Genomic DNA, 12295 nt, shown 5'->3' with positions numbered 1-12295 from the left:
AAATGGCCAAGTAAAATTTGTACTTTGTTATGCACAAGGCCGGATAAGGCAAGAGACAAACAATAGTAATGGGCACCGGGTTTGGAATAGTGAATCCTATATAAGATATGTACTTGCTAAACTTTGCGTGCCTTATTCCAGGCACCACGCTTGCAAGCGCATAATAAACATACTGATTGCTTCAGATCTTGTCTCGGACTGAAATTATTGAAGTGAGTGAGCTTTGTTTCTCACATAGTGGATAGCAAAGAAGGTTATCTCAGATTACAACAGGATCTTGATCAGATGGGCCAATGGGCTGAGGAGTGACAGGTGGAGTTTAATTTAAATAAATGCGAGGTGCTGCATTTTGGGAAAGCAAATCAGAGCAGGACTTATACATTTAATAGTAAGTGTTGCTGAACAAAGAGACTTTGGCGTGCAGGTTCATAGCTCCTTGAAAGTGGAGTCGGAGGTAGATAGGATAGTAAAGGTATGCTTTCACTTATTGGTTAGAGTATTGAGTGCAGGAGTTGGGAGGTCTTGTTGCAGCTGTACAGGACATTGTTTAGGCTACTTTTGGAATATTGTGTGCAATTCTGGTCTCCTTCCTATCGGAAGGATGTTGTGAAACTTGAAAGGGTTCAGAAAAGATTTACAAGGATGTTGCCAGGGTTGGAGGATTTGAGCTATAGGGAGAAGTTGAATAGGCTGGGGCTGTTTTCCCTGGAGCGTCGGAGGCTGAGGGGAATCTGATAAAGGTTTACAAAATTATGAGGGGCATGGATAGGGTAAACAGTCAAGGTCTTTTCCCTGGGGTGGGGGAGTCCAGAACTAGAGGGCATAGGTTGAGGGTGAGAGGGGAAAGATATAAAAAGGGCCTGAGGGGCAACTTTTTCACGCAGAGAGTGGTGCATGTATGGAATGGGCTGCCGGAGGAAGTGGTGAAGGCTGATACAATTGCAATTTTTAAAAGGCATCTGCATAGGTATATGAACAGGAAGTGCTTGAAGGGATATGGGCCGGGTGCTGGCAGGTCGGACTAGATTGGGTTGGGATATGTGGTCGGCATGGATGGGTTGGACTGAAGTGTCTGTTTCTGTGCTTTACATCTCTGACTCTATAACTCATCCTGCCTCTAGTTGAAAATATAAAGACTGGCTAATCTGGAACAAAAACAGAAATTGCTGAAGAAACTCAGCAGGTCTGGCAACATCTGTGGGAAGAAAGCATTTGATTTATCTGAAGATGATTGGGAAGAAAGTTGACCACAAACACACATTCTGAATGGGTTTTTGAAGAGACACTGTCTCACCTTCACGCCCCAGAGGAGGACATACTGACGAGGTTTTGTGTCGACTCTGTCTCACCCTAAATCTACACGAGTATATAGTGACATAAAACAGTATTTGTATAGACGGTCTCACACTGATTCTAGATGAAAACATATTGATTGGGTACATTATTAATATTAGTATTCCTGATGAAGGGCTTTTGCCCGAAATGTCGATTTTCCTGCTCCTCAGATGCTGCCTGACCTGCTGTGCTTTTCCAGCACCACTCTGATTTAAACTCTGGTTTCCAGCATCTGTAGCCCTCACTTTTGCCACATTAATAATATCGACTGTCTCAATATAATCTAGATAAGGATACATTGACTAGGTACACTATTTATATAGATAATCTCACTTTGTTAATATATCCTTATGTAGAGTCAAAGTACAATATTTGTATAGACTATCTCAATCTGATTTCGATTGGGATACATTGACTAGATACAGTATTTACATAGATTGTCTCAATTTGACTCTAGATGCAGATACATTCACTGGATACAATTTTTATTTAGACTGTTTTACACTAACTCTAGATGAGAATATATTGACTGGGTGCTGTATTTATATAGACTATTTCAGCCCAAGTACCTGAGGATACATTGGCTTTATACATATTTGTATAAAGTCCCGATGAAAGGTTCTGACAAATGTCAACTCCCCTATTCTGATATTGCCTGACCTGCTGTGCTTTTTCCAGCTCCACACTTTATCGACACTGACTTTCCATTTTTACCTAGTCCTCACTATCTCCAAGTTAGAGTATTTGTATAGATTATTTCACTCTGACTATATTGACTGGGTACGGTATTTATATAGGCTATCTCACCCTACCTACCCGAGGATACATTGACTGGGTACAGTATTTATGTTCACTATCTCACCCTGATACCTGAGGATACATTGACTGGGTACAGTATTTATCTTCACTATCTCACCCTGATACCTGAGGATACATTGACTGGGTACAGTATTTATCTTCACCATCTCACCCTGATACCTGAGGATACATTGACTGGGTACAGTATTTATGTTCACCATCTCACCCTGATACCTGAGGATACATTGACTGGGTACAGTATTTATCTTCACCATCTCACCCTGATACCTGAGGATACATTGACTGGGTACAGTATTTATCTTCACCATCTCACCCTGATACCTGAGGATACATTGACTGGGTACAGTATTTATCTTCACCATCTCACCCTGATACCTGAGGATACATTGACTGGGTACAGTATTTATCTTCACTATATCACCCTGATACCTGAGGATACATTGACTGGGTACAGTACACTATTGGTACTCACTGACTCTGCTCTGGCACCGTGTCCTTGGCTCCCTCTGCAGGCTGTAGACGCTACCGGAAGTGACGCAGGCGGCCTGTAAAAGCGGCCTGGAGCCTAATTCCTTTCTCTTCCGGCTGCCGCCGCCATCAGCAGGTGAGAGTGAGTCGGTGGACCCGGGCTGGGGGGAATCGCCTCCATCCGCCGCCATCCTGAGGGCAGGTCGCCCATCGGGCCGGCCTGATGGTGCGGGCGTGATCCGCGCCGCACCCCGGACGCGGCCGTTATTGTATTGATCTTTTAAATGTGTCTCGGGAGCGGGGCAGTGACCCCGGGCCCTGGTCGGAGGCGGCGGGAGGAGGGAGTGCAGCCTCCCCCCGGGCCAGGCTATGCTGGGCTCCTGCAGGAGCTGGGATCTGGGTCCTGGGTCCTGGGTCCTGGGTCGTGCTGGGGTCCGGAGTCTGGTCACAGTTTACCCTCTGGCTGATGGTTAACGGATCTCTCTCTCTCTGTCTCTCGTCTTTGCCCCCAACCGCAGAGTGACCGAGGATGGGAGCCTATAAGTACATGCAGGAGTTATGGAGGAAGAAGCAGTCGGACGTGATGCGATTCTTGCTGCGGGTCCGCTGTTGGCAGTACCGCCAGCTCTCGGCTTTGCACCGGGCTCCCCGTCCCACCAGGCCTGACAAGGCTCGCAGACTGGGTTACAAGGCCAAGCAGGGTAAGGCCAGGCAAGGGCTGGTGTGGGAGCATGGATGGGTGAGGCTCTCGCTGAGAGCTGCAAACCCGGGTGATAGTGCATGACCCAACAGGCGAGAATTGGAGACATGCATTGGTGAAAAGTTTGATTCCCCCCTGTCAAAGTCAGTGGAAGCATTCAAAATGTGATTGCTTTCCGTCATGGGGATCTCTAGCTATGCCGAGATGAGTCTTGATGCAGAAGTTCTGCATCTTGAAGCTCAGAGGCTAGTAAGTTGCTTGTAACTTTGCAGTGCTTTAAACTGGAATAAAATTTATAGTTTGTTGAATGATAAATACTTCATGGAAGTTACGGGTTGGGTTTTCTGTGTTATCATTGATTTGGGGAAATGATGGTTGTACATTACTGACAGTGCCATGTGGATAATGTCTAGATCATGTTGCAGTGAATTGCATGCAAGGTTTAGAAATGATCACTTCAAGCCTACTTGTTTACTTTATACTAGCTGCATTTAGTTTAGGACACGCTATACTGAACTCGCCTGAATTGAGGTTCTGAAGAGATCATGGTTAGTGAGGATAATGCACTTGGTAGAGGGTATTTGATAAAAAGCAATATTAAAGGCTTGTCAGCAAAATTGCATTACAAAAGTTAGAAAGTAATGACCTTTCAACTGAAATATTGTCTGACCACTATATATTTGTGAAGGCATTAGCAAGTTGAAAAGATCCTGAGAATTAATTCCAGAATGCATATGGATTGTTTTGAGAAGCTATGGTTGCTTTTGGTATTTGACATGCTCAGGGAGATCTTTGTTAGGTGTTCAAAAATCTTGGAAAGCCTAAAAAATAGGAGTGATTCATACAGGTCAAAGCACTGCCTCAGCCATTCATCACCCTTTTAGGAGAAAATGTCCCCAGCATCTAAGTGTTAGAGATCACAGATGTAAGGTGATCGGGAAAGCAACCCAAAAACGACATGAGAAAATCTTCGTGTTTATGGCAAGTGATTATAATCTGCACTGTCTTTCAGGATGTGACAGGTCTATTAATGGCTTTCAAAATGGATTGAGTTAAAATCTGAAAGAAAATAAGTTGAGAGATTGGGGTGGCAAATGGTTGGTGTGGATTTGGGCTAAATGGCCTTCTGTGGTATACTGTTGACTGTGTTGATTAACTTGTAAATCAAAATGTATTGTCCACATCTGAAAAGACACAGTAGAGTCATAGAGATGTACAGCATAAAAACAGACCCCTTGGTCCATGCTGACCAGATATCCCAACCCAATCTAGTCCCACCTGCCAGCACCCAGCCCATATCTCTCCAAACCCTTCCTATTCTTCAAGTGTAGGTTCTTACAGAAGGAGGGGGTACCTTTTTGCATTGTGAGTGGTATGTGTGTGGTTCTTAACAAGCACTGACTGATTTGTTAATTCTAACAGGTTATGTTATCTACCGGGTGCGGGTTCGTCGTGGCGGCCGTAAACGGCCCGTTCCCAAGGGTGCGACCTATGGTAAACCAGTGCATCATGGTGTCAATCAGTTGAAGTTTGCACGAAGCCTTCAATCTGTTGCTGAGGTATGGTGTTTCATCATTAATTTTTGCAACTTTAAGTTTGAGCTGAACAACCAATTGCTGTCCTGTGCTGTTATAATGAAAGATACTTTTTGTGGATGTTAAGTCGGTTAATATCTAATGGAGACCAAAGTGTCTTGCAATTTATGACCATTTTTTTCAGTGACTATCCTAATATGAAATGTGTAGGTGTTCTGATAAACCCCGTTTCTAACTGATCGAATGTGAAGTTAAATGTTGCCATAGTCTGGGGACCCAGGGGGCTATTCTATTAGAGAAGCAGCTGGTGGTGAGTTTGACCTGAGGGTCACCAGGCCTCCGGTGAGGATAGAGGTCAAAGTTGGACCTTCATGGTGACGCCTGATACAGAATTGAGTCATGCAATGGCCGTCCAGCTAGCTGAGCTAATTACTGTACTGACTAAATTGCTACTGGTTTACTATTAGGTAGCAATTTTGTGCACAATTGCCACTCAAGCATCACTAGGATCAGCTTGCTCATCCTAGACTTAGTTATAGAGATGGATGGTACGGAAACAAGCCTTAGGTCCAACTTGTTTGTGTTGACCAGATATTCTAAATTAATCTAGTTCCATTTGCCAGAACTTGGCCCATATCTCTCTCAACCCTTCCTATTCATATATCCATCCAGATGCCTTTCGAATGCTGTAATTGCACTAACCTCCACTGCTTCCTCGAGCTGATCATTCCATACAAGCACCACCCTCTGCATTTAAAAAGTTGCCCCTTGGGTCCCTTTTAAGTCTTTCTCCTCTCACCCTAAACCTATGCCCTCTAGTTTGGACCCATTTACTTTGAACATAGCAGGATACTGATTCTGGAGGTATATGTTGGAGTGGAAGAGTCAAATTTCATGTAATTGCCAGTCCTCCATCGTCCAAAGTCCATGGTAGTGTCTGTTTTTCTTTGAGACAGAAATTGCGGTTGCACTAGGATTTGTTTGATAACTATTGGTCTTTGCAGTGACTTGAGTAACTATTATTGTATGCTTTTTTTCCCCCAATAATGAGTCTTCTGTACAGATTAGAGAAATTAATTTTTTTTAGAAAGATAGCATATACTATTCTGATCACTTGGGACCTATTGTTGATTGACTGACTAGTTAGCATAAAAAACATACTTTTTTTACTGCATCTTGGAGCATGTGGTAACAATAAATCAAATCACGTCCGACTCCCATGCAGGGTGCGTTTGCACAAATGACCAGTGCTACTGAATTGACCAAGGGAAACTTACAGTCTGATACGTGTACTTTCTAGAGTCAAAAAGTGTGGCACTGGAAAAGCACAGCACGTCGGGCAGTATCTGAAGAACAGGAGAATCGATGTTTCGGGCATAAGCCCTTCATGAATATTCTTTCGAGGATGTTCTTGATTTCTGTGAAGGTCCCATGATGGTTTCTAGGTACCTAGTTACTGAATGGAGTGTATGTTTCCAGTGTAGAAATCAGAATAAAGGAGTGCTGTTTGACTGAGATGAGGAATTTCTTTTGGGGGTAAAGCATCTTTAAGATTATTTCATCAGTGGGGGGAATTGGGAGTTATTGGGGGAGGACAGGAAAATAGACATGAAGAATGTCAGGTCATGCTCTTGAATGGTGGAGTATGTTTGAACAACCTACTCCTGCCTTAAGTTGTTTTGTATTTATTTTAAATGTTTGGCAATAAGTTGTAGAAACAGTAACTTAACCAAAATCTTCCACTCTTCCTGCTTTATTCCTGTTACCCTTGAATCCCTTACAGATTAAAAATTTCTCTTTCAAGCTTCAATATTCTTAATGACCAACTTTCACTTCAGCTAAAAAAGTTGATACAGTTGCTTGAATGTGTAGGTTTCAAAGTTCAAATGCACTTTAGCTTTCGAATTTCCATTAGGCATTCTCTTAAGTACAGCAGTACTATATAACATACTTGCGTGTAAAGTTGTAGAAATTTGTGTCCTGACTTTTGGACTGATTCTGAATCAATCGTCTTATCCGCTGATTAGCAACTGAATTTTAGAAATTTACTCCATGGCCACATTCCACAGAAATAATAGGAGTTTTTCCTTTGGCAGATAAATGTTCGGGTTGTGATGTTTAGACGTTTACTTTGTAACTTCATACGATGTAAAGGAGAACAGTGCAATATTAAACTTGGCATAAGCAATGTTTTCTTGAACTAGTATTCATCGTAAGTTATTGTTCGAGGGGTGCCAATTTTTGTGAGATTCTTGTAACTGGATGTGTGTTTGGATTTGCCATGAATAGTTCAGTTGGTCTAACAGTTTAAACCTTGATTTGGAGATGCCAGTGTTGGACTGGAGTGTACAAACTTAAAAATCACACAACACCAGGTTATTGTACTTCACAACCACCTGATGAAGGAGCAGCGCTCTGAAAGCTAGTGCTTCCAAATAAACCTGCTGGGCTATAACCTGGTGTTGTGATTTTTTAAAAAGTTTAAACCTTTGTCTTTTCAATACTTGGACATCATGTTATGTATATAGATTCAACATTTGAGTATGTTGTATTAACCATTCTTGTGTTCTATTGTTTTAGGAGCGAGCTGGTCGACACTGTGGGGCGCTGAGAGTACTTTCCTCATACTGGGTAGGCGAAGATGCCACATATAAGTTCTTTGAGGTTATTCTCATTGATCCGTTCCACAAAGCAATTCGCCGCAACCCCGATACTCAATGGATCACAAAGCCTGTACACAAGCACAGAGAGATGCGTGGCCTGACATCTGCTGGCAAGAAGAGTCGCGGTTTGGGCAAGGGTCACAAATACCACCTTACTATTGGAGGCTCTCGTCGTGCTGCATGGAGAAGACGCAATACACTGCAGCTCCATCGCTACCGTTAATGTGTAGTATCTGTATTTTTAACTGGTAAATAAATTAGGAGTTTTTCCTGTATTCTTGGCAAGAGTCTCATTTTGATGTTGATATGCCCTAGAGGGAATGGATTGTTTGGTTAGAGAGGAGTTGCTGCAGTCGTAATTATTATATAATTACGTAGAAAATTCAATGAGAGGATGTTAATGATTGCAAAATACTGCAAATGCTAGAAATCAAAAGTGAAGACTGGATTTTTTTCCCCTTTTTCACATCCATTTTACTTTTCTGTCACTCCTTTACCACCATTAGCATTATTTTTTCTGTTTTGGAAACGTTTGCAATTTGTTTCACTTGCTGCTCCTCCTCAGTCAGTGGCATAAAAACTGCCATTTTCCAGTCCCTTTCAGTTTTGAAGAATCATATCAAGGTTGATCATTCTTTTTTCTGTAATATGATTAAGCACCAAGCCTAATTTGAGGTAGTGTTGGCTATTGCATCAGGAAATGTTAGGATATGTGGTCAATGTCTTGATGGCAGAACTGAGTTTAAAGGCAGGAGACGTTCTGGTATGAAATTTCAGACAACCAAGCCTAGAAGGCGTAGTAGCTAGTTGTGCAATTTTTCAAATCTAAATCTACCACCTATCAGAATTGGCGTGCATAAGAAATGAAGGTCTGTGGCTACTGAGTTTAGAGAGGGACAGGAAATGTTAGTGTTGACCAAGCACTGAAATATACAAGCCCATACTTGTAATGAATGAACATGTTGCAGAAGGAGTTAAGATATGGCAATATTGTTTTGAGATAGGAGACTGAATGGTCAAATCTACCAAAAGAAAATGAGTGAGTGTCTTGTCAGCTATCACTTTAACACATGCCATTATAGGTAGCAGTCAGCAGCCCGTGATGGAATGATTGAATCTCATCTAAGTAAGTAGAATAATCAAGGTTGCAAATGGTGTTTTGGGTTGCCAGAGAAAGGGCTGACTGCAGTGTGTTATACAACCGTTCATAATCAAGATTGAAGGCATTGCTTTAACTACCAATAACTAAATGGAGGAAAGTTTAGCTAATCGTTTAGTAGATGTTGGACAAAGCAATGGAGGAATCAAGAGTGGTAATGAGATAGAACTGAGACTGCCTTTTGGAGAATGTAGGAGGGAGAGACTCATTAATATGGACAGCTGGGTTTCTGGTCGCGAATCTGGCTGTATTGTACTGAGGGATTTGTCATATTCCAAGCAATAAGGTACAGTAATCAAGGGCACAAACGTTTGTGGCTGACAACGAGCTATCTGAATGGTGTGTTGCTTCCCTGCTGCCAGGTCAAGGATGTTTCTAGGAGTGACCAGCAGGAGGTCATTATACATGGTATTGGCAAATATAAAGAGAAAGGGATGAGATTCTGATAAGTGAACATAAGAAATGAAGCAGGAGGTTAAAAAGTGGGTCCTCTGGTGGTAATATCACCAGTCATGTTGCCACGTGCTGGTGAGAGTAGGAATACGAGGATAGAGCTGATGAGCTGGTGCATGGGGGAAGGATTTGCATTTGTGGTTTATCGGCAAATCATCTGAAATAGGAATGACTTGCCAATGAAAGACTGGTTGCACCTGAATTGGAAAGGGATCAATATCCTGCTGGGGAGATTTGCTAGTGCTAGTCCAGAGCTTTAAACTCATAAAGGGGTGGGACCTAAAGAGGAACACCTGAGACTGGTACGGTTGAGTAGAGGAGCAAGTCAAATACTCAAGGCTGAGTACAAGGTAAGACTGACAAACTGCATTTATTTCAATGCAAGAGATAAGACAGGTAAGGCAGATGAACTCTGAATGGTTGGAAACATTGGAGTGGGATATCCTAGCTATTAAAGAAATATGGCTCAGGAAAGGGCAAGACTAGCATTTCTAAGTGGATCTCAGATATCTATGAATAATAGGATTGTAATGGTAGGGGATTTCACCTTTCCAAACGTAGACTAGGACTACCATAGGATGAAGGGCTTGATGGAGAGGAATTTAAGTGCGGACAAGAAAATTTTCTTACTCAGTATGTGGATGTACCTACTAGACAAAGAGTAAAATGTGACCTCTTGGGAAATAAGGCAAGTGACTGAGGTGTCAGTGGAGGAGCATGCTGGGGACAGTGGGAAATTGTGTCTCGCTAACTTGATTGAGTTTTGTTTGAAGTGACAAAATTGAAGAAGGCAGAGTGGTGGGCTTTGTCTATGTGGACTTCAGCAAAGCATCCAATGAGGTCCTGCATGATAGACTGGTTAGCCAGGTTAGATCACATGGAATCTAGGGAGAGCTAGCCATTTTGATACAAAATTGGCTTGAAAGTAAGAGACACAGGATGGCGGTGAAGGGTTTTTTCAAACTGGAGACCTGTGACCAGTGGTGTGCAACAAAGATCAGTACTTAGTTCACTGTTGTCTGTCATAAAAATGATTTGGATGTGAATCATGGCTGATCTTCGAAGAGTTATATCTACATCTTTTGCAAAAGTCTTCAATGGTTTGGCCTCAACAGTTTCCAGTAGCAGAGAGTTCCACACACTCCTCACTGTCTGCGTGAAGATATTCCTCGTTATCTCCCTCCTAAAAGGTCTGTTGTGTATCTTCAGACTATTGACTCCCTGGTTCATTGAGAACATCCTTTCTGCATCTGTTAGAATTTTATAGGTTTCTGAGATTGCCTCTCGTTATTCTAAACCCAAGTGAATATAGTCTGAACTAATCCAGTTTCTCTCCATTTGTCAGTCTCCCATCTCAAGAATTAGTCTGGTAAACTTTCTTTGCACTCCCTCAATTCTTAGCCTTCCTCTGATAAGGAGACCAAAACTTCACAATACTTCAAATGGGGCTGACTAATAGTTCTGGTCGCAGCAAAACATCACTGTTCCTATTCCTCTCGCTATGAGCGGCAATGTATAATTTGCCTTTATTGCCTGCTGCACCTGCATGCTTCCTTTCAGTGACTGGGGTAAAAGGAAACTGAGGTCACTGTGTACTTGCACCTTTCCCAATCTGTGGTCAGTCAGATAATAAAGTCCATTCCTGTGTTTGATACTAAAGTGAATAACATTTTTATTCATGCTATAGTGCACATATTTGCCCACTTATTCAAACTATACTGAAACTTCTCTAGGTCCTACTTCCAGCATATCCTCCCAGTCAGCTTTGTTATCTGCAATCTTGGAAATAAGGCATGTAGTTTCCTCATCTAAATCATTAATGTATGTTGTGAATATCTGGGGTCCAAGCACTAATCCCTATGGTAGCCCACCGATTTCTGCCTGCCACTCAAAAAGACTGATTTATTTCCATTTTTATAAAAAAAAAATATTTTAATTGAATTCAAATTCCACCATCTGCTATAGTGGGATATCAATTAGCACATCAACAGGTTCTTTTCAGACAGAGAATTTAATTTACTTCATTGAGAAAACTTATGGCATCGATGATTAAACTGTAAATTTGATTTGAAATCACCCGTAGGACCGATGGCTCCTTACAACCTCGTGTGGTGCTTTTACCTAATGAGCCTTCAAGGCAGATCACAAAGGAAAGATTAACGCCACTTCACATCATCTTGGGCACTCTTACTAACCAATTATTAGCTGCTTAAATCCCATCCTTTGATTACATCCCTCAACATTATTAACTCCCTCTCATTCTTTAAACCCACTTTAAAATCCACCTCAATTTAGTCGTCCCTCCTAACCTCTCTCCCTTTGCTTCAGTATCTTTGTTCCCCCACACCTCTGTATACAGTTTTGTATGTTTCTGTATGGTGAAAGCATTAACATGAAAGATTAAGCTTAAAAAATAATTAAAATAAACAACCAAACAGGATAGATCCAGTTCTTCCAGGATAGTAACACTGCAGAAGTGGCAAGCCTCAGGACCCAGAAATCAAGATTCATTTGCTACCAAAGAAACTGAAGTATTTTCAATTAGCACTTCAAAGGGCTATTAGGATGTGAGTACTTCTTACACAGTCCAGAAGCAAGGGCCTAAGGAATTGATTATTCTCAGCTTGGAGGGTCAATTTATTTACAGTCTAGTACAAACACCCAATTAAAGGTAATAAAAATTCAACAACCAGAAAATCCTCTTTAGCTATTGCAATGCTACAACAGATAAAGCAGAAATATTCTTCACTGAGACAATTGGGTGAGAAGAGTTTTGTGGAACTGACACGAATCACAGCACATTTTTGGATACAGAAAAAGTTAATTTGCCATACTAATCTTGGGGAGTTGACAGTTATAAGGGTGGGAGTTCTACATTTAAAGCAATTAATTTAAACGTAGTTTCACTTGTACCTAAGGTATTATAGTCAGAAAAAAATCAGGAATATTGAAGTGTAGAATTCTAATATTCTGCAAGTGTGTTACATTTATGTATATCCATGTCAATTCATGAGCTCTGTTTTAGAAAGCAATTTAAGATTATCAGTTGCACTTACTAAAAGCTCCTATTTTCAATGCACTGACCAATAAAGGCAAGTATACCAAATGCCTTCTTCACTATCCTATCTACTTGTGACTCCACTTGCAAGGAACTATGAACCTG

At 41.6% G+C, this 12295-nt stretch overlaps 1 protein-coding gene across 2 annotated transcripts; it reads left to right on the top strand.

Moving 5' to 3' along the window:
- The first annotated feature begins 2668 nt into the window (after positions 1 to 2668).
- Positions 2669 to 7795, top strand: rpl15 (ribosomal protein L15). Of its 2 annotated transcripts, XM_060824651.1 has the most exons (4): positions 2669 to 2758; positions 3141 to 3323; positions 4745 to 4881; positions 7438 to 7795. In XM_060824651.1, the coding sequence occupies exons 2-4, from the start codon at positions 3152 to 3154 to the stop codon at positions 7741 to 7743; spliced, it is 615 nt and encodes a 204-aa protein (XP_060680634.1). In that variant the 5' UTR covers positions 2669 to 2758; positions 3141 to 3151; the 3' UTR covers positions 7744 to 7795. The 2 variants fall into 2 exon arrangements, with proteins under 2 accessions (XP_060680634.1, XP_060680633.1); XM_060824650.1 differs by lacking the exon at positions 2669 to 2758 and having other exon boundaries at positions 3109 to 3323.
- The last annotated feature ends 4500 nt before the right edge of the window (positions 7796 to 12295 follow it).

Source organism: Hemiscyllium ocellatum, chromosome 5, assembly GCF_020745735.1.
Source record: "Hemiscyllium ocellatum isolate sHemOce1 chromosome 5, sHemOce1.pat.X.cur, whole genome shotgun sequence".
Classification (NCBI taxonomy): domain Eukaryota; kingdom Metazoa; phylum Chordata; class Chondrichthyes; order Orectolobiformes; family Hemiscylliidae; genus Hemiscyllium; species Hemiscyllium ocellatum.
This window is presented reverse-complemented; position numbering and strand designations above follow the sequence as displayed.

Excerpts from the sequence above, each read along its gene's own strand:
- rpl15 (XM_060824651.1), top strand. The coding sequence starts at position 3,152 with ATGGGAGCCTATAAGTACATGCAGGAGTTATGGAGGAAGAAGCAGTCG. Across the intron at positions 3,324-4,744 it reads GGGTTACAAGGCCAAGCAGG|GTTATGTTATCTACCGGGTG; the intron begins GTAAGGCCAGGC and ends TAATTCTAACAG. Across the intron at positions 4,882-7,437 it reads GCCTTCAATCTGTTGCTGAG|GAGCGAGCTGGTCGACACTG; the intron begins GTATGGTGTTTC and ends CTATTGTTTTAG.